Source organism: Temnothorax americanus, unplaced genomic scaffold (genome assembly GCF_048541705.1).
Source record: "Temnothorax americanus isolate GAGA-0224 unplaced genomic scaffold, ASM4854170v1 Scaffold29, whole genome shotgun sequence".
Taxonomy (NCBI): Eukaryota; Metazoa; Arthropoda; class Insecta; order Hymenoptera; family Formicidae; genus Temnothorax; species Temnothorax americanus.
This window is the reverse complement of record NW_027509432.1, coordinates 1116111-1139068: the sequence shown is the minus strand read 5'-3', so window position 1 is coordinate 1139068 and position 22958 is coordinate 1116111. Positions and strand designations below refer to the sequence as shown.

Here is a 22958-nt window from a genome sequence, read left to right as displayed (position 1 = left end):
CTTATACTGTTTTGCACAATTGTATTTAATTAATTGGTGGCTCCGGTTAACGGCTCTGCCTTTCATCGCCCCGCATCTCCTTTTCTTCGCGGCATAAATACGGTTTATCCGCACGGATAAACCAATTTTGAGCTCGTTAAAGGAGAAAATGCGGATGTGGAATAAGCTAGAAATTTGAGATACCAGCGTAATATTGCAATGCCTGTTTAAAACGTTGTGCAAAAGTTTTTTCTAATATATAAAAGGTACATATAAAAATATATAAAAATTTTGTAAGACTCGATGGTGCATACATTTATTTATATTTGTAGCACCGATAATGCACTAAATCAAATATTGTATTGTAATACATAATAAATATAAGATTGAGAGCACATTTTATAGAAGAAAGAGAGAGAGAGGAGAGAGAGAGAGAGAGAGAGAGAGAGAGAGAGAGAGAGAGAGAGAGAGAGAGAGAGAGAGAGAGAGAGAGTTATTACGAGGAGATATAGAGCGTTCTTTTATGCTCTCAACGCGGTTCTGAAATTTACGTCCCGGTAATAAGAACGCGGCTGTTAGGAAATGTATTTTTCTTTGGCACAGCTCTCGTGATATAAATCTACATAATCCTCGATGCGGCGCACACGCGATATTACATTTAATAGAAGCGAGGATAAGCTTACCGTGGGCGAATACAAAATTTCATATTCCGCCGACACGCCTCGTAACGCGCTTTCCATGGGGCATGGCGCGTTACGCTCTCGCGAAAATTTTTCTCTTATCCGACAATGAATCAAGTCGTACGCTTTATCCGTCCGTTATATATTAGCGCGGGCCCCAGTGATTACATCCTTGGACGAACGTAGATGGATTTCTTATGTGCATTAAACGCGTAAATGCGCACAAGGATATTTTATGCGAGCGCCGCATGCAAAATTTTTGCACCGTGACTTGGAAACACAATGTGTCCAAGCCTTGAATTTCCCGAGGGCAATAAACGACTATTTGTGAAAAGTATTTTGCACGATAAGACCGTTATATTTTCTTTAACAAAAAATTATCAACCATCGCGCTTTGGAATGTTCAAATACACGATAACACGAGTCCTTGGATATGAATCCCTAGTTCCCTAGCGTCACGCGTACTGGAATCTTTGAATTTTTATTATAGATCATTCGATATTCAAGCATGAGTACGCAAATATCCTTGTAATTGATTTGTTTTTTCTCTATTCTCACATCGTTCAATATTTAAATTGTTAAGGAGAGCGACGTTCTTATTTCCTTTCAATAACGAGAGCGAGCAGTTTGCGCTGCGGACAAATCGACCTCGAGCATCATCGAGATCGAATCTCCGCAATGAGCAGCTTTGCTGCGGCATTTTTGAAGGACGGCATTGCAATAAGATCGAGACGCGAGCGAGCTGCTGCGTCATCGGCAATAAATAAGAGTCGCGGTTGCATTAAATAATATCGATACGACGATTTAACGATACCGACACGTTCTCTCTCGTTAATTCAATCTCGCCCGTCACGTCGCCAGTATAGGTACACCTTCCTATGCGGCAATCGGATAATGGACCACGATCGATGGCTCTCGTAACGGAGAAAGCGCCTCGTTTCAAAGAGGATCCCGATACTCCCCTCGCCTCCGAGATCGTGCTTCTTTGTTGGAGCAATTCCTTTCGGGAGAGTAACGTGCCTGCTCTCCGAGGTAACGGGTCTCCTCCCTCGTTTTCCTCGCGGCGGAAAAAGGAACGTGAAAAATCGCCGGGGTTCGCCAAGCAGGGTGTGCATGCCCAGAATCTGGGACAACTATATTTGTACTGAGCCGATGTACGGTTCCGATGCATCTGAGAGGCCGAGATAAGCCCGCGAACTGCAGCCGGTGCGCACGGGCATCTCGATTTCTCGACGTGTTATGCCGCGCGATTCATAAATGTCACGAATCGGCTAAATGTTCAGAGTCATTTTTAATGAGAGAATCAAAAGAATTAAATTTGACTTGAGACCAGATCAAACTGAAGCAAATATACCTATATAATCCTTTGCGCTCCAAATTATTTCTCACAAACAAGCGCGAAGAGCATGCAAGTATTCTATTTTCAATTTAATTATTCAGTCGGTTTAATTTAATCAGTTCAATATACAGCAATTTTTATTTAGACTATTTCTCGAAACATTTATAGAGATTTAAAAAAATGTTGCTTGCTAATTATAATCACGTTTCGAATGTTTGGAGAACTATAATGTTAAAGCTTTCCGCAAAACGTGTCGACTCTATATATTTCGACATAGTAAAAGGATCAAGATAGAAAGTTAAAACATAAATCTAATTAGAAGTGTGCCTTTATTCGTGAATAACTGCATCTTTATTTTTGCGAGAAAACGTTTCCGCAATTTTATTATATACTTGTTACAAGAGATAATTAGAAACGCGCATATAAGGTACGTGAACCGGAAAGAGCGAATCACGCGATAAAGCGAATTTCATGAATGTCGACAAATTTAAAATGCTCGAAGAAATAAAGAGAATTCTTTTAATACCGTTTATCTTATGCGAATGGCATTCGTGAATTGCGTGAATCTTGCAGGAACTCTGTCATTACCAAGGTAGCGTTCGAGATGTTCCTGGCTCGTGGGTGGCGTTATCCACTTGCAGAGGATTGCGCGGTGTCATCTTCGATGGTGAGAATCTTCATCACATTCATCCGGAAGATGAGAGATTGGATTCCGGGCATTACCTTTACAAGCACAGCGATCTCATTGCCAATAATACGTGTGGTAAGCATCTCGTGACTGAACCGTCCCTATTTTACTGTTATATCTCGATCTCCTTTGCAAGAATCACATATCGTACATCATTATTACTAATGCAAAAAGCGGAAGAGAGGAATTGCCTGGGAAAAAATGACTAATATTAATGCACGACAATTCGAACATTAATTAATGCATGTTGCAAATATCCATTTCTTTAAAAGAACTATAAAAAATTTAGACGATTATTATCTCGAAAAGATACATGATATATTTTACGAAAAATTAACAGAATTTGTAATTGGAATCTCAGATATTTCATGACGAATACAGGTTGACTTACCAATACATTGGCAAGTTATTCGCACCCAGATCGTATCAGTCATCGTTGTCACGGGAGTTCCTGGATCGCCGGGGCAATTTCCACGGATTTCTTTAAAAGTATTCACGAACTTTGACTCTCAGAAATACGACCTTTAACACCTTTAGAAGAGTCTCCGTGGCGAGCACACGAGCTAGGTACTTCGTTCTTCGGTGGCAATGCCCCAGGCAGGCTCAAAGACTCGCCTCGAGAAGACTGGTCTCTCCTTAACGGTCTTAACAAATGTGAGAGCAAGGCCCCGACCGCGAAGACTCTTTGTCCTCTCCTCGGTCCTACCGAGAATCCTGCTGCCGACGATCGTATCCCTGTTTGACGTTTTTCCTCGGTTGCAGGTTACGAAGGCACGCCGCCGCACGACGTTCTCCCTCGTGATCATCGCGAGATTAAAAAGTTCTCCAGGGTATGTATACAGAGCAACAGCAAAAAAAGAAAAGGAAAGAGAAAAAGAAATTCGCGCAAACCGTTTCCCCGGTAAATTATACGACTTCAAAGAACGTAGTCGCAGGGGTCTTGGTACTCTCAGTGTCTTGCGTGCGTGTATACCCTTCTTCCGTTCTTTTCTTCTTCTTGTTGGAGAAATTGTGAATAGTTCGTAGCTTGGGAATCGTCTTGCGCTTAGCGAAAATTTTAAGAGTTTTTAAAAATTAACAATTAACAGATTAGCACTGAAAGTTTCTGTAGATTTCTAAAAGAGACAATTAACGATTACATCTACTGTTATGACAATTTTATTTTACCACTTTGTATCTTTGTTAATTTATGAGTAAAATTAAAAGTAATGATTTTATGGCACATTGTTGTGTTGCTCTTTTACAGCACAAAAGAGCGGCTGAAATTATCCGTGGGCCCTACAACGCGAATAGACAATCGCGTTACGTGGAGTTAGTACTCGTAATCGACAAGAAGGAATATACCGCCCTTGACGAGAACCTGGACAAAGTGCATCAACACTGTAAGGACATCGCCAACATTATCAACGCTGTAAGTAACGTCGCCGTCGTAACTTAATTGGACGTATAATTCCTTTCGACCTCAAGTCGACTGAGAACGATCTGAAGCGCGCAGCGTTAATTCAACAACTCCATTATCCAATTAGTCGTTTTGAACATTTGCGATTTCCTTCTTCTAAAATATATATCTCTAGAATATATCTCTAGCTGTTCCACGAATTTTACTTTATCTGGGGTAATTGGCTGTTATGTATGTATACATAATTGTATTTACATGGATGTGCGAGTCTTCCTTTCTCCAAAAAGGAGATATGTCGAGCGCGAGAACTTTAATAGTCTTATTAAAATAATTATGTAGATCCACTTGTACATATGCTTTGCTTAAAGGCTTAAATTATTATATTCCAAAAATTGTTATACAATCGACACATTTTTATTATAAAATTTAAATATTACTTTTTCCACGAAAAATTATATATATCCAGGCAAAATTTTTTTATAATTAAATTTTAAACTCATTATTTCACACTTGAAAGTTACGTGAAAGTTGAATTCTGTTAACTAGTTTTCTCAAAGTTGCTTCCATTTTTACTTTTAATTTATCAGTAACGACAATGACGGATCTCAATTCAGGCCTAATATCTCCGCAAATGAGAGAACGCGGGTGTCGTCGTCCTTACGTTCTCTCTGACACAGCGAGACAGAGAGAGATTAATTAGAGCTGACTCGACCTTACCGCGTATCACGGTACCGCGAAATCCCTATGTAAAATACGGGACGGTATATCTCCGTGTATATTTGCAGCTGTACATGCCGTTGAACATATTCATCGCCTTGGTCGGCGTGCAGGTCTGGTCTGAGTCGGACGAGATAGCACTCTCGCCGAACGGCGACACCACGCTGTCGAACTTTCTGCGCTACCGCAGGGAGAAGCTGGTTCAGGATATTCCCAACGATAACGCCCAGCTGTTGACGTGAGTGTACAGATATGCCTATACGCGCGCGCGTTATATGTATTCTATCTAGCCGTACATAGCGATGACTGATATTTATTTCCCGGCAATAGGCGAATCACTTTCGACGGCGGCGTAGTCGGCAAGGCTCTCAAGGGACCGATATGCACCTATGAATTCTCCGGTGGCGTCTCCATGGATCACTCGAACGTCGTTGGTTTGGTCGCGGCCACTGTCGCCCACGAGATGGGCCACAATTTTGGCATGGAGCACGACGGACCGGATTGCGGCTGTCCTGAAGAGAAGTACGTCGTATAGTTTGCCTCTTCAATACTTTAAACATTCGATGTATCAAAACATTTTATTTTTTTGCGATATCCGAAAATAAAAATTAATAATTCCATAAAATTGCAAGCTCTCTGTGTAATATATTGTTCATCTAGTCCAGCTCCAATTACTAATGAATGCACGTATCTCTTTTGTAGATGTATAATGGCGTCGTCTAGCGGCTCGTCCGGACCAACGCACTGGTCCACGTGTTCATTGGAACACCTTGCTCTAGCCTTCGAGCATGGCATGGATTACTGCTTGAGGAACAAGCCGCAGAAGCTGTTCGACAGTCCCATATGCGGTAATGGATTCGTCGAGCCGGGTGAGCAATGCGATTGCGGTCTGAAGGAAAACTGCGACAATCCCTGCTGCAACGTGACTACCTGTATGCTGCACAGCAATGCGAGCTGCGCGACAGGCGAATGTTGCGACCTGAAGACTTGCAGGCCGAAGACCGCAGGCACGGAGTGCCGAAGTGCTGAACACGAGTGCGACCTGCCGGAATACTGCACTGGTCAGAGTGAATATTGTCCATCAGACGTGTTTAAGATGGACGGTGAGACCTGCAGCGTAGGCAAGGCCTTCTGCTATCAAGGCTCGTGTAGGACTCACGACGATCAGTGTAAATTGTTATGGGGTCCCACCGGTTGGTCCTCCGACACGCAGTGTTACGAGATGAACAATAAGGGTACTAAAAATGGTAACTGCGGCTACAATCGCCTCGAATCAAGTTTCATCAAGTGTAACGATGAGTAAGTTGACTTTATCACATACGAGAGGAATATCACGTTAGATTTTGTCATGAGCATAATGGGTGTGTTGTAGAAATCTCCTCTGCGGCATGCTGCACTGCAAACACTTGAACGAACGACTAGAATTTGGTATGGAATCAGTCGCGACCTTAAGTCATTCGTTCATCAATAATGGTGGGAAGATAATTCCATGTCGTTCGGCCATAGTCGATCTCGGATTGAGCCAGGTTGACCCTGGTCTCGCACCGGACGGCGCCAAATGTGCACCCGGAAAGGTAAAATATTTCCAACAATGGAGTTCTTTTAAGATTAAAATAAATACGCAGAGTATTTGCCAAGTTAAGAAAGAGATAAAGATAAAATGATAAATATTGAACTGAAATGATGAAACTCTGCAGTACCAGTAGGTTTGTTAAACCTCGTGTCAATCTATGTTATGATTATAATTAAACGATGATAAAACTATGTAATAATTTCAGATTTTTGTTTGATTCCAAGATTACAATAGAATATTTGTATTTATAAAACGATAATTTATATATAACACATAACAATTGGGACAGTTTGAATAATTGTAATTTGCTTATATTGTCTAGATGTGCGTAAATCAGAGATGTATGTCAGTGGCGGATCTGAGAGCGTCCGTTTCTGGCGGTAAAAATTGTCCTAATAATTGCAATGGTAACGGAGTGTGTAATAGTCTTGGTCATTGCCATTGTAATCGTGGTTTTCGACCACCTGACTGCCTTCAGCCTGGAGTTGGTGGTTCCGAAGATAGTGGGCCAGCCGATGATCCCAACGGTAACTACTTTATTTTATGTCTAGTTTATTAATTGATAAGAAGCAGAAGTAATTTCTGATAAATAAACTGAAGAGATGTTTTAACGAGACATGTTAACTTAAGTGTATATTTTATCAATGTCAATTATGCTATATAATGTTCATTTTGTGTTTTAAGCGAGAAACGATTTCATAACTGCGCTTTACGTTATCTTTCTGGGAGTGGTACCCGCCACAGCTCTGCTCCTATTCGGCGTCTGGTACGTCAGAAATTCCAGACAGCATTGGAAGAAGGATGTGATGTCTACGTACGTATCTAGTCTCGACCGTTTTAAAAAGAAACCGCATGGCAATAAGTCACTACGTGTTCCTACATCGCCGGTAAAGACACAATACATCGCCGGTAGTAAATTCAGATTGCGAATAATGATCTCCGCCTATTTCGTACCGAACAAAAAGAATACCTCTCGTAACGCGAATAATAAAATATTCTCGATTAGTGACGATGTCAAAGAGCCGCTTCAGATAACTAAGGCTGATCTAATATCTACCACCAATCCGGATGCTATTAAGAGTAGTAATAATATCGAATACGGAAAGTCATTGCTGTTCAGTAACGTAAAGCCGGATGTTAGCGCAAAGCCCCAAATGCATGAGGTTTATAATAAGAATTTATTGGTACCCGCCGCTGAAGTCCAATCGAAAAAAATCACTCCACTTAGATCGGAATTAAGCTCCAAAATATCGGAGCGCATTCAGCAGATTCAGAAAAGATCGTCTAAGAACGATAAAGGACTTACGCTCAACACCGAATTGAAGTTCGAGCACTTGAATGAAAGCCCAGCCAGTACGTCTGATGTTACGCCGGATGTATTATTTAATAATTCGAAGGAGCCTTCTCCATTTTACAATAAAAAACCGCCGCCCCCACCGGCACCTGCTCAAAACTTAAAACCAAAGATCTAAGCGATTTCTTATCTGTTTGTATGAATCTCATTACGTGCAAATATTTTACGTAAAAATTTATTACGTATTATTAGAGAAATTTACTATTTATGCAATGGATCGCGATACTTATAAATTTTGAATCTATGTTTTAGAATATAAACAATAATAGAACTTATCTTTAGATACGATAGATTTGAAAATAATCATTTCGATTAAAGCACGTTATTTTCAAAAGTCAAAGTAAAGATATTCACTTTGTCTCTCTCAATATGGAATTTCTGCTAATTTAAAAAAATTTTTGATATCATTTTAAATATATTTCTTAAATAATAAATATGAAATAGATATATTTAAGAACAATTTTATTCGGGCTAGTGCGAACATCATAGTGCATTTTTTGCCAGCTATGATTTTTGCATTATAATATGGGGACTTGAAAACGCGGTGGTGGTTTACATAAAAGCAATATTTGGACATTACTGGATGCCAAAATGCATTAAAGTAATTCCTACTGTGATTACAACTGCTAATAGTCGTAATAATGCTCCAATATATTGTTATAGTTCAAATCATATTAATATTTTTACACAAATTGAAAAAAATTAGATTAGTAGCTAAGCATCTAAATGATATTAAATTTATCATGTTTATACTGTTTATCATCATGTGATCAAATCTGTCCCAAACAGATTTTTTTATGCAATAAGCAATAATAAAATGTAGGATTTTACGTGTATTGATGTGTACACATTTTTTATTTAGTTTATATTAAATACATCTTTTTTGGTGCAATATGAATTGAGTGATTATATTATAAAGTTAAAAAGTCTAAGAATGTGACTACGATGAACAGCATTTTGTTCTTAGCGACTTGTGTGCTTGTACGCAAACTTACGCTATTTAATTTAGAGCTTTATTTTACTAATTACATATTAATTATGCACAAAAAAAGAATAAAAGTTACGTAAATGAAAGCAATTTTTATGCACAGCATTCTACATCACAAATTTTAATATATATATATGCTTGCAATGCGAAAAGTTCATATAATAAAAAATATTTTCTTTATTAATATATCTATGGCTTCTTTGTGTTCACAGTTTTCAAGTTGTTAATCTGTTACTGCATACACATTATATAACCAATGTTAAATAAGACTAATTAAATTTTCAGAACAAAATACTGTTCAAATTTTTATGCCCAAATTTTTAGGAACTATAGAAACTGCAGTAAATTTTATATAGACATATTGCGCCATATGACGTCGGAGATTATTGTTGAAGAGATTATTTATAACGTATAGAGCATGTGCAGAAACATGTTTTATGTAACACGTGCATGGAAAGTGGCTCATTGCGCACGCTACGCGTGCGTGATAGACCACTTTCCACGCACTTGCAACATAAAATAGGGTATGCAAGTCGTGCGTAAAGATGAAAATTCCCGGGTGCGGAGTTGACGCACGAGCCGAAGGCGAGTCACCGCACTTGTTGCACAAATAACTAATGTGAGCATGAGCATGAATGAAGATTCTTTTCTTACTGGTTCTTTGCATTTTATGAAAATCGACAACTTAAATTAGACATTACATTGGACATTCAGTTTTAATGACCATTTTTCATTATATTAATAATTACATATATATATAAGAAATACTTAATTTTAATAATAAAAAACGAATTCTTTGAATTCTTTACTCATTCCTTGGATATGAAATTCAGATATCCGATAATGTTACTCATACTTGAAAAAAAATTAAAATGTACAATTTTATTATTGAATAAACATAGTATTGATATAAGGTGTTTTTAGTCTTCCTTTGTAATCAACGATTTCCTTCTTTTCCAACGCTTGCTACTAATATCTTAATCTAAAACTAACATTTCCCGGCAATTTTCTTGCCTGTGCATGTGTTTGGACTTGCGATGAACAGCTACTTATTTGAGAAAAATGCTTGTATGTGATTATTTTTCGAATGTTGTTAAATACGCGCATGTGTTGGAGCATACATACAACTAAACTGTAGTATGTAGTAAAAAACCTAAAATTTACGTTATTTCTTATTTACCTAGATTATTTTAATATTTCGATATACGAACACATTTCCTTATCGAGACCTGCACAATGCTTACGTTCTAACTTACACTAAATAAAAAAAGATCCTTAGTTAAATTTGTTGATTCGTTACGAATCAGTATTAGCTGTGTATCGTAACTGCGCGCTTACAAATTCCTCGATCCCTCCGCTTATAATTCTGCTTCAAATTTCAGGACCGATCGCGGCCACAATGGATTGCTAATCAAAACGATCGATCGTTCCAGTCCCATGTCCCGTAACATCGAAACGATCGATTCTAGTCTGAGTCAGGATCCCGCGTGCGTGAGTTTGCTGCCTAAGGCAGAGACCGACGAGCGCTACAACAACAACATGTTTGGCCAGTTTAAGGGCTTTACGATCACGCCGATCCACTCGAATCAGTCCAAATTGGCCGAGCCGACGAAACCGGCTCCACCTCCGCCCGGATGGATGCCTACCGTGGCGATAAAGACAAACGTAGTTAAGCCGAACATGCAAAAGTGCAATGTCCCGCAAAGGAACAATCTGTTGAGTTCTAACGATCCAAGCTCGACCGCACCGGCGTTGCCGCCGCTGAATCCTGGTTCTACGGCACGACCGTTGATCAGTAGTCCCGTACTGGCGGCCACAACCTGCACGTCCGTCGAATTGGTAACCAAGGTACCCACCAGATCTGCCCCGGACGTGCCTATGCGTCCAGCCCCGCCACCGCCGACCACTTCTGTGCCTGCTGCGAAGCCGCAGAGACCCAACAGCACGCCCTTGACAAACGTGATTCTGCCGGAACCCGAGAAGAAGTCGGAAAAGGGCAGCACACTCAATCGTATCGCGTCGATGTTGCGCCCTGGCTCCGGTATCATGAGAAGCAACTCCCAGAGTTCACAGAGGGATGACAAAAACACGAATTCTCTGCCGAGAAACCAGCATCACAAGGCTAACAAGGTCATCGACAAGGAGATCCTGAGGAACCTCGAGATCTCCAATCCGATACCACAGACGGAGATCGAGATCTCGACACCGGTCATCCCGGTGGTACCAGCGACTGAGGTTGAAAAAAAAAACGTGGTCCTGCGCGCTCAATCGATGAGAGACAGCAAACTTACGTCGAGACCAATGGTCCATACGTTTGGTTCGATGCGTCAGACGACGCCCGTCAAAAGACCCACCAGTATCCCCGCCAGCACGAGGCCCACGTCGCCACCCCCGGGTCCGCCGAATATCGCGCAGACGGAGAAGGCCGCCGAGAGCGCGATAAAGATTCCAGGACTACCGGGTTATCAGAATCCGCCGGTGAAAACCATTCAGAAGCCACTGGAGAACACCTATGACGACTGCATGAATTTGATCGCGGAATCATCCCTGACGAAGATCACGGAGGAATCGCCCACGAACGATAATATCTACGCGGTAATAGAAGAACCCGTGCCGGAGAAGAACAGAAAAAACGCGGAATTGGATGTAACGCCGGCTAATAACGAGTATAAACTACCGAAACGCATCGACGCGATGTCCGGTGGTCCGAACGGCCTAGAGTCGATGGGCTTGCTATCGGAGATCGTATCGGAGATATCGAATCGTAATTTCGACTCCATATATTCCACTTCGACGTTAACCAGAAAGAAAAAAGAGGATAACGGGGAAGACGCGGCGAAAAATTTGGAAAGTATAGGCTCCAACAACTCCCTGGGTGGCTACATGAATTCGAGCCACTACAAGATACCCGGTAGTATTTATTCAAACTCGACTTCCGGCAAATTTAATTCTTCGAGCTCCACTACTAGCTCCGGTTACCTTCATCCATCCGTGATAAACATTCCGCAAGTGGAGAGAAAAGAGCCGAGCAAAAATATTTCGGACGCGAACGATAATTTGAAGCCGGTCGATAAAAGTAATCTGAGCACCCTGAAGTCTAATAATCCTAACATAAATGACGAGCTGTCCAAGGAGCTCGGCATGAAGCCGCCTGAAAATTCTATAGGATACAAACCGTTCACTTCAACAAAAACTCGACCGTCTCATTTGATACATATCAAGAAAGACGACCAAACAGACAGCAAGATTCCAGCTAAGCCGCTGTTAAATAGAACTAAAACGCCTCCGAACATCGCGAAGAGCCCGACCTCCAAAGATACGTCCGAGACGAGCGTAAAACTCGCGAGACAAAGTTCAGATAATACGTTAAAATCCCTGAAATCCTCGAAAGCTCCCGACACGAATTCGACAACGGCGAAACAGAGCTCGGATACAAGTCCATCCGCGAGACAAACGCAACTGAACGTAAGCAAGTCGAGTAGCGACTTAGATAAAGAAGAGTCACACACAACCGTATCTGTCAAAAATGTGCCTTGTAGTCCTAAGGATAATCCGGGAAAGTTCAATAGCCCGGACCTGGTCTCGAGCTGCTCGAACTCGAATCAGGGCGGAACGAAGTCACCAGATGTTGTAGGCAGCAATCCCAGGTTCAGTCTCCCGCTGAAGACCGTTCAGAAGACACCCACGCTGCCGAGGGGTGGCCAGAAGACACCCACAACGCCATTGAAACCACTCAACATTACATCCAAAACAGCCAGTCTCTCGGAGAGGAAGAAGTCTCCGACTGGCAACGCAAGCGTGGCTAAATCGCTATCACCGTCCGCCAAGGAGGCGAGCAACGGTGCGACCAAACCGTCGCTGACGCCGAAGGTGTCGACTAAAACGGAAACCAAAAACGGGGACGGAGGTGCAACGGCGAGGACGAATCCGCTACAAAGAGTGGCGAGCGGTAAATCCAACGTGGCGTCGCTCCAGCAAAAGTTCGAGGCCAACAAGAACAATTCTGGTGTCGCGAGGACTATGCCGAGCGCGAATAGTAAAAAGCTGACGGCACGAACAGAAGTCGGTGGCGGCGGAGTGAGGAAATGAACAATTATCCGAAAAAGTCTGGTAGTCCGACCTTCCTGATGCTCGGACATGATCGACAAATGGATCGGAAAAGCGTTAGAGAGGGCTGCTGCCAGGGAAATCTATACTTGAAACATTCTAGTCCGTCACATTGAATCGTTCTCGATTGTAAACAGATATACGCGTCCATGGTAAACGTGAGTGGCATCGTGAGCATGCACGAGTATGAACGAGTAAACAACACGCGAGGGCGATATATCTCTGTAACTTCTTATTTAAGAACTCTTAAACGGAAGTTTAAAAAAAATAGTACAAGGATCGAGTCTTTTCCTCTAAGATTCATAAAATGCTAATTTTACAATATATTTCTTGTCGGAAATATTAAGATAGGTGTGCGGCCGCATAAGAGAGGCGATATTGAAAACTTGTAAATAGTGCCCACACTTGAAAATTCTCATATTTTTTGTAGAGACTATCCATTGCCGACGTTCAGGCGTACCTATGTAAGCCAATAATTACCGTAATATTTAACTTAAGCGTTTTATAAGCGATACCGCGAGGTAAGCGACAGTTATTTTCGAAACCATCGCTTGAAACTGCAAGGAGCGTGTATGGAATTAATTGACCTCTGTGATATATGTATATGTATAAAGAAATATTGCACAGAAAACACTATTACGCCAAATTGTTACGGCTAGCAGATTTTAGACGCGACCAAATTATTTTATATCATACTACATAAATCATACTGAAAAAATGCGCCGTTAAGTTTTTTAAAAAGCCATCGGAAATCGCAGTCATATCCGACGTAGCTCCGTTAACAAAGGGGGAGAGCAGGGTCCCTTTTTTTCTAAAGATTAAATGTTACGAGAGATCAAGATGCAAGATTGTGTACCTTCGAGATCCCGTGGGAAGCAAAATGGAAATGTTATTAGTTAGGAGAGTCTAGATGTTAGTACGCTAATAACACAACACTGCGAATCGAATTAAGGTGATATCCCGTCGCCGGCAAGGCAGGCAAGAAACCGCTAAAATATATTTCGCCTCGGTCGCGCAGCGTCACGCAATCTATTTAGTTTCTCATTATCCTTTTGCGCAAATCAGTAACAGGAGGCTTGCTTCGTCTAGGGCCGCTCTAGACGCAAAGACTAAAACTATTTATTTGACTGATACCCATGTAAATATGTTCGTAAGATATAGACATTTAGAGTTAAAGTGAAGTTTTGTACGATGTACCTTCGCGCCGAGAGTAAGTTACCCCTACACGCGTTATATTATACGTATATGTTCGCGAGAAAGAGCGAGAGCAGCTTTTTGAACGTCGATCGAGTCTATCGTTAAGCGTGAAATTGAGGAAAGGTTTTATTGAACTAGTAAGGGCTGTCGGTCGAACTGCGTTCGTGCATTTACCGTCCTCTTTTTGTTCCCTTTCGCGCAGCGAATTTCCTTGTACGAATCGACACTTCGATTCGTAGCGTTATCCAGTTTGTAATAGTTCCTATATGCGGAGCGTCCAGAAATCATCCCACCACAGAGTTTCAATAAAGAGGTTCAATAAAGCTTTTTGACCATTTACTGTGCGTTGCTTTTTCCGCTTGTTTCTTTACGCGCGAGACGTTATGTGCGTTGCTTTGATACGAGGACAATCAGACGTTCGTTTTTAGCGTACTGCGTACGGGAAGAGGCTTGCTTCAGCAACCCCTGGCTCGTTATTAATGAATAAGTATTAAGTATTATCCCTAAGAGTATTCTTTCAAAAAAAACAAGAAGAAAAGTAAAAGAAGCGTTAAATATCACTAAAATGTGTTGAAAAGAAACAAAATATTGAATAGCAATGCAACGAGTGCGTGCACCAATTGCGACTATATAATACAATAATATTCGATTAATTGGCTCGAAAGTACAACGCGCAACGCGCAATCGAGGTCGTGATACAACACTTCGTCTTACACCGTCTAGCAAAAATAACAAGAACAAAGGCTTCATTGCAATACATACTGTACATTCGGTACCAAAGATAAGTAGCATCCTGTCGACACTGCTGAGATAAGTACTACACGAATTAATTACCTAGCCGTCGGTTTACGATAATTGTGTACATTAAAACCCATAACGATGTTACAATAAAGTCTTTATTCCAACTAAACACTTTCCTGAACCATCCTCTACATTTCTGCATTGTGGCAGAAATTATAATATAATATAATTAAATCGGCTCGCAAGGAAAAATATACATATATAACCAGATCAACTTTGTACGCGAGTACAGTAAATTATATAATGCAAGGTATGGAATGATTAAATTTTAATTCTTAAGCGTTAACCGTAGCGTACAGACCGCCTACGTAATACACTCCTCGATCGATTTCTAGACTCGACGTTTTCCTTAATGGCCAGTCTACAATGAGTCGTTAGTCAGATGTCGGAAGAAATAGTTACAAGCGTATCGTAAGGCAATCGCAGGCCTGTAATCGGTGATCGTAAGAGATGGGCATTTGGCCAATCGCTTATGATTGCCGATTACAGACTTCCGATCGCCTTATGACACGTTTATGACTTTTTCCGACTCTCTTCCGACATCTGACTAACGACTAACGACTCATCGTAGACTGGCCTTAAGACTAACTCGGAAGTCAAAGTGATGAACTTTGTGAAAGTAAGGAAATTTGATGAAGTTGTAAATTAATCACGTGCTCTGGCATTATAATGAAGAAATTTACAAAGGTGTCAATCGGTTCGACTTCTGAGAGGCTTAAGTAACGCTAATGAAGAAATGTATAGAGCAGAGGCGATTCAGTAAGCAAGCTGTTAGCGGTGTGCTAGCAAAATTGACTGGATTGACTTGGAGCAAAATGTTGCAACAAATTGACATCAATTGCCTTGCGTTTTCTGGCCACAGAGCCCGTCTTTATCGGCATTCTGCCGACAGAATTTGTATCAATATCAAACGTTTACGACTGCATGAATAACGGAGCATCGTAAATACCAATACGCAAACTGCAGTATAGCAAAAACGAAACAGATTGAATTCGTGTTTTGCCAGCAATTCTGACAGCACAAATCGAACAGAGAATTTGTCGTTTTATAAATATTTTGAACGGAATACATCACTTTTTAATGATTACGAAATGGCAGATTTTGTTCAGTCTCTGCGGTATGCCATTATGTTCTATTAATAGATTCTATTACATTTTTCTGCTGACATTCTATCGACATTTTGCAGCATCAGGTACTTTAAAAATCTGTTCTTAAGTGATTTGGCTATCCGGGGGCAAGACCATAAGAAGACCGAAGCTTCGAAATTCATCTACTGCGTTTTCGGACCTAAATCTGTTGCTTCCGAGAAAGGGAAAAAGAGAATTATATCATTTTTAATTTCTCAAACTTGTCGCGAGCAAAGAACAGGAGCGGAGCATGCAAGAATCTTATAAAAGCGCGCGCTCGTAGCGAGACGCAACAAAATGACGTCACGACGCAACATAAAGGCAATGACGCGTGAAGTAATAACGCAATTTGACGTAACAGTTCGGGTCGTGGATCTGTCCGCGTGACGAAAAGATGAACGAAAGGGGAAAAAAAACGATCGGCCGTTCGCCCCGCAACGACGCGCGGCGGCCGGCGGCCACCTCTTCGCAGAATCCACGAGCGGCATACCTATACGCGTCTCTCGACCGCAACCAGCCGCAACCTCGCCGTCGGCGCGAGGTCGCGAACGCCCGGATGAGATCCGGGATCGCGCGGCGGATGCTACACTCTCCGAACGGAGGGAAGTCGTATCGGCGTATCCCGTGGTGTCCCGCGCGCTTCGTCCGCCTCGCGCGGCCGTAACGCGCTCGCGCGCGCGCTCGCGCACGTGCCCGTTTCCGCGAGAAAAAAAATTGGTTTTTGGGGGGAGACTGGGGAGAGAAAAGAAAAGGGAAACGGGTGCAGCGGTGCAGCGCTTTGACTAGCGGATAGCGGATCGCCGCTGTGTAAGTACGTTGTTAGAAGCCGCCGCGGGTCATGACGCTGACTTTGAATCGGTCGTGACGAGTCTCTGTTTCGTAAGTAACCTTTCAGGAAGGTACGGGAGGAAAGGGGCGGGCTCGCAAAAACTCCGAAGGCGATAAGTACGGGAGTCGACCAAAAAATCTCGGGATTTGATTGTCCGAATTAATTGACTAACCTAGAAACTGTACTTCCTGCCCTCCCGACCGAGTCGACCCCGATTTAATCCGCCTCGTGTTGCGTTTGCGTGACCGCGTCTTTCGACGCGGTCTAAGCCCGCCGACGATCTCGAAAATTCGCCCTTTTGATTGCGAGCCGTAGCCGCGTTTGCAGACCGAATCTTTTTCAATTACAGAAAATCCCACATTGACCGCTCGTACTTGTTGACATGGTAAAGATGGCATATGCACCACTCTCCACTTCCTCCAGGCTCGTATCCATAAACACAATGTCCAACATATGCCCGAACAATGTGATAAAACCTACCTTGTCTGAAGTAAGTTGTATTCACTGTGGTTGTTGCGCAAAAAAAGATAAAGTTGTATGACTGCTACATTAAATGATAATTCTTGCAGCAAAAAACAATCAGTTAATTATTGTATACGTGTATGGATGGGTGTGTGTGTGCGTGCGCGCGCGTATATATATATGTGTGTTACACAATTTTACATCACTTTATCATCACTAATTGAGAATCACATGGGTTTCATTGTTTGCAGGTGTTGCAATCAGACTCAGTGAAACGGCTTTTTAATCAACCGAACCTTGTCATTCAGACAATTTCTTCAAAACCATTGGCCGAGTCTGACAATAATACGTTTTGGCACAAGAGGTATGGTATGAATGCAACGTCAAACGGTACAAGACCATTTGAAATATCGATATTCCCCGTCAGGACAGCAGACGAGGAAAAAGAAGACGACAATCTTCTACCTTCAAAAATAGAGCACAAGAAATCGGAAATCGCTCTGTTACCCATTAAAAAGAAATCGTGTGGTCATTATGAGCCGTGCGAAAATATCGTTTGCGACGTGACGCTACAGCAGTATGTGGATAAAGATGGTATGTCACCTATGTTAGCATTGAGCATAGAGGAAGACGAGATAAACGCGCCGGTTGAAAAACACTGTAAAAATGAGAATTGCGATGCATTAAGTATCGATCATAATCGCTGTCGCCGGGCATTGATACAATTACACAGGTGCGACAAATCATACATGTGCGATATTTGTGGAATAAAATTTAGAGAAATAAGAAATAAGGATAAGAAATGGATATCTCGGATATATCACAGGACGTGCACGAAAAAGAAAGAGTACGTTCATAACAACGTGGACAGATCGCATTTACAGAAGGAACGGATGCGCATGCGAGAATTGCAGATCTTGGAAATTGCGAGAATGAAGAAACACAATTACTCGGATCTCGCCACAACGATAGAGACGCTGCGAAGAAACGAGGAGTTGATAATTATTCCGCAAAAAATATCTAGTCAACCGATTGTCATCGCGACTTCGGTATCTAGCACTCAATTGACCAGTTCTAATTTGATTACCGCTCAACCTATCAAAATTAATTCGCAGATAACTAAAGCCACGAATATCTTTGGAAATGTGCCTCTCATGGTTTCATCGCAGAGCACCGTGATTTCCGGCAACACGTTGCATTCAGAAAGCAAAGTAAAATCGATAAGTCAAGTAAGATTTCCAAATTTACAACGAAATTCCCACTTGAAATCTACTTCAGTTCCGACTCTGGCTCCAGTTCAAACTCAAGTTCCAACTCCAGCTTCGACTTCAGCTGCAGTTCCAACTCTAACTCTAGCTCTAGGTCCAGCTTCAACTCCACCTTCAGCTTCAGCTCCAGTACCAACTTTAACTCTAGCTTTAGCTCCGAATTTAGCTCCAGCTCCAGCTTCAGTTCCAGCTTCAACTTCAGTTCCAACTCTAGCTCTAGCTCTAGCTCCAAGTCCGGCTCCAGTTTCAACTGTAACTTCGACTACGGCTCCCACTCGTACCACTTCTACACCTGCTCCGGTTGTATCTCCGCATAAACAATATATTCGCCTCGCAGTTTCATCTCAAGCTACTACTGGTCAGCCTATAACGATAAACAATTTGATTATATCACCATCGCACATTTTAACGACCACGGCAGCTCAGCCTAAAACGTTCCTCGCACCGATACGCGTGGTACCTATAACCAACTTGATAAGTCCGCCGTCGTTGCTACATCGTATGCAGGGTATTCCTAAGTTCTGCATCGTTACAGAAAATCTTGCACCGGTAGCCATTCCGAAATCACCGTCCGTTCAACCTGCTAGTGCAGCCGCCGATATTACTCCTGTTACTTCTACGAAGCAAGTAAATGCTTCGAAATCACTGATACGCAATCCAATATCAAAAGTGCGTAAAACACCGAAGTCGATGAAAGCGAAAAAGAGTTTCTTCTGCGTCTACTGCTCCAAATATATCACTACTGATTGGTATTTCAAGATGCACGTCGCGAAACACAGAGGCGAGAAACTTTTCTTCTGTAACTTTTGTGACGAATCCTTCAGCAATAATTATGACATGAAAAAACACATAATTAATCAACACACCAGTCAGAAGGAGCTTGCATGCGACAAATGCAATTATACTAGCACGTCACTTGCTACTTTCAAAAGCCACGTCCAAACACATGCGATATGTAGTCGTAATAAAGCAGACGTCCAATCGAAAAAGCAAAGAAACCTTTCAGAAGAACTTTCGGAAGATAAAATAAACCGTAAGTTAAGTCATAAAACATACAAAAGGAAAGTAAAAAGAATAAACAATAGTCAGAATAAACGCGTCGAAAAGCACAACAATAAAGAACTATTAACGCTTAACATAGGTGGCACGGCAAAGACAAAAGGATTCAACTTCGTTTCCATGAAAAAAATTGTCGGACCTGATAATTTAGAGCAAGAATCTGCTATTACATCAAGATGAAGCGTGCAATATATTTTAGTTTTGACATACAAAAATATTTGGCCAAATATAGTTTGTTAAAAAGAATTTGTACGGGAGAAGGTAAATATATGAAGAAGAGCATCCGAGCAGTTATCTCGTTGTGCAGCCTAATAATACGAAGTATGTATGTATGTGAATCTCATCGATGCAAATTATTCTTGATTTACACGGTCACACTTTCAATTACTGTGTAAATAAAAACCGCGATGTGAATCCGTGTGTGAATCTAAACTGCTCATATTCTTTTCGCAAAATGCAACATTTCAAATTCTATTTTTACACGCTAATTTAATGAAATTATTTTAATAAGGTTATTATAATATATCGATCGCGTTACAATCCGGCCAGTTACATTTACAAAAATAATTTTTCTTTACATTCCTGTGTGTTAGATACAAAATATAAATTATATATATACATACGTATATATATATATATATATATATATATGTACTTTTTGAATATTATTTACAGTTATATAAAAGAAAATTTATTTGACACAAAAGGAAATTACAAAAAATTATTTTTAGTAAAGGTTAATACAAAATCAAATTATTATATATTAAATGATAAAAACGCTTATAAAATAAAAAAAATAATAGATAGTAAATAATGCAATTATATCCAAATTTTTTGAGTATTCGAGATAATAAAATTTTCTTTCGAAGACAGTAAAATACTTTTATTCGTAAATTTTTTAACACTTTTTACACTATGACAGTCAGCATTTCGAAAAATTTTAAAAAATATGAAATGTAATATATAAAGCGTTAAGGTGCAATTTCATGTTGATGCTCGACGCTCATTTTCAGCGAGCACAAAGATCTTCAGAAATAATATTTTTTATTCATATAGATATATAAATTTATATTTATTTTTAAGTATATCTTTAAGTAGTAATATTTTACGGATATATACAAAATAAAAATTATTATTTCTAAAGATTTTTGCTCGCTGAAAATGAGCGCCGAGTCGATCGAGCGTCAACGAAAACTTACGCATTCATATCTTGTAACTTTTCATTTAACATAACAACTTATGTAATTAATCTTATCCCAGTAAGATTGCATTTAACTGTGATACATTTTTCCCACGAAGTTTTTTTTCTATACGATTTATAATTATATTTGTTCTATATTTGTCTTTATACTTTTTTTTTGAAAGTATTACTTTAATCTTTATTTGATCTATTTTATAATTATAACAATTAAATTATACATAGTTAAAAACTTTATTCTGTAATTGGTAACTTCCAAGATCTTTTTAAAGAATTTGTTTTTGCAAAAAAAAAAATTACAAAATCATAAATTTGTTGACGTATTAAAACACCCAATAGAAAAATAGGAATAATATAATGAGAGCTGCGACGTTACACATTGACACGTATATATTGATACACGGAATAACGTTTATGTACGTAAGAGATATGTTAGTCTAATATAAAATGTACAAGAGCGACTTTATTCTGAAATAGCCTTAAATGTCAGCACAGATTAAAAACTGTCGCTACATACCGTATGAAGAGCCATTTCTTTCAGTTATAAATTAGTGAATTATAACTAACAGAGTATGGAAATACTTTTTGTTTTTACATTTTAGTTTTCATTAAAAAGACATATACAAGATAGCACAAGCTACGTTTACATTTGTGATATAGTTTTATGCATAATATTCGTACTACTTTATTGCTTTTTTTTTCCTTAAAAAAACAATGTTTCTCTTTAAAAACTAAATGTACTATTCTTATTGATGCGCCATATTCGTAAAGTATTCAAAAATAAGAAAAGGACAGTTGTTCTTTAAGATTTATTGAACATATGGTATTCAGTGGAATTTTTTGTTATTTTATACGAAAATTTATTATAAAAGCAGAACAGTACAAATAACATGAAATTATGAAATATTTTAAATAATAAATTTAAGTTTGTGTACGTTATGCATATACATCGTAAAATATTCACTATTCAATATTCGCTGTGCTCTGTCTTGTTGCTAAAATATAAAAGGACGGTATTATTATCATACGATTGTCATAAGATATTTTATTACGAGATATCACATCTATCACTTGTTGAGAATAAATGATGTTCCTGAATCAATGAAATATTGAGTGCCTTGCAAACCAGAAATTTTTTCTAATATAATCACGCTTATTTTTTTATAGGCTTGTAGATAACCGTTTGCAGAAATAAAATCTGTTTAAGCGTGTTTTATATTTGTTTCCTAGATTTTTCTTTGATATCAATTCTTTAGATGTACATTCGCGCTGTGAATATAGATATTGCTTGATACACACGTTTTAATGTCGGTAGTTTGAATAAATCTCTACTAAGCAAACATGTACTGAATTTATGTATTTTATCATAAGGACGTGTGTATTAAAGATTATGCTATATAATTATGAATCCAGTGTTTTTATTATCACAAAACGATGTATGAAATTATGCAACAATGTTATCTGCTCTGATGATACATAATTTTTGTTGTGCCTTGGTACTTTGAAGATTGATATTCATCTTATTCAAATAGAATATTTTACAAAAAAGTAAAGCTTACAATAAATATAAAGAAATCAGTCAAAATAATGAAAATACAGAATGAACCGGGCGCTGATGACGATTGGGAAAAAATATTTTACATTTCGTAAGAGATTAAATTAGTTATTTGTGATGATATCATGTTTACTTTAGTCTGTAATTGCATTACGTTCATAAAATAAGCTTATTTATTTTTTCAATGTACTGACGAGTATGATGATAAAATGCAGTATTACAATTCTTGTATCTTCGCTCCTGTTTGTAATAAAAATTTGTTAATAAACCATTCGTGTTTGTAAATAATTTTTCCTTCAATAGTCATTTATAATAGGGATGCTGGGTAATTCCCCATAGCTTGCTAGAATAGTCTTGTCAAACAAAAAAAGATTTGATTCCCAGAATTAGCATCCCACATATATATGACACAATGGTCTTTTTACATCATGTATGACACTAAAAATTTCGGTTAGAAAAATATTACACTATATAGAAATAAAGTATTCAAAACGTGAACTTGATCCCGAAATAACCGGAGATAAATAAAGTGTATATCGTATGTTTCAACACAATTGCAAAATAGGGCAATCCCTTTCATAAAACTTGCAACTACAATAAAATTAGAAAAGAGCAAAGATTCATATAGAGACGGTTTA

At 39.6% G+C, this 22958-nt stretch overlaps 2 protein-coding genes across 4 annotated transcripts in view; both read left to right on the top strand.

Moving 5' to 3' along the window:
• The window catches only part of Meltrin (disintegrin and metalloproteinase domain-containing protein meltrin), an 81200-nt gene extending 66842 nt beyond the window's left edge, over positions 1 to 14358 (top strand). Inside the window, exons 4-13 of the mRNA XM_077410779.1 lie at positions 2572 to 2761; positions 3449 to 3516; positions 3933 to 4097; positions 4871 to 5040; positions 5133 to 5324; positions 5505 to 6101; positions 6175 to 6376; positions 6698 to 6902; positions 7060 to 7189; positions 10100 to 14358. Of these exons, the coding sequence (XP_077266905.1) occupies positions 2572 to 2761; positions 3449 to 3516; positions 3933 to 4097; positions 4871 to 5040; positions 5133 to 5324; positions 5505 to 6101; positions 6175 to 6376; positions 6698 to 6902; positions 7060 to 7189; positions 10100 to 12806 (4626 nt within the window). The 3' untranslated portion in view covers positions 12807 to 14358. The remainder of the gene's footprint in view (positions 1 to 2571; positions 2762 to 3448; positions 3517 to 3932; positions 4098 to 4870; positions 5041 to 5132; positions 5325 to 5504; positions 6102 to 6174; positions 6377 to 6697; positions 6903 to 7059; positions 7190 to 10099) is intronic.
• A 1981-nt stretch (positions 14359 to 16339) lies between these two features.
• Positions 16340 to 22589, top strand: LOC143899954 (uncharacterized). Of its 3 annotated transcripts, XM_077410795.1 has the most exons (4): positions 16340 to 16828; positions 17128 to 17268; positions 17492 to 17604; positions 17668 to 22589. In XM_077410795.1, exons 2-4 carry the CDS (start codon positions 17161 to 17163, stop codon positions 19745 to 19747), a joined length of 2301 nt encoding a protein of 766 aa, XP_077266921.1. In that variant the 5' UTR covers positions 16340 to 16828; positions 17128 to 17160; the 3' UTR covers positions 19748 to 22589. The 3 variants fall into 3 exon arrangements, with proteins under 3 accessions (XP_077266921.1, XP_077266919.1, XP_077266918.1); XM_077410793.1 differs by having other exon boundaries at positions 16340 to 16756; positions 17492 to 22589; XM_077410792.1 differs by having other exon boundaries at positions 16341 to 16828; positions 17492 to 22589.
• Positions 22590 to 22958: the final 369 nt, after the last annotated feature.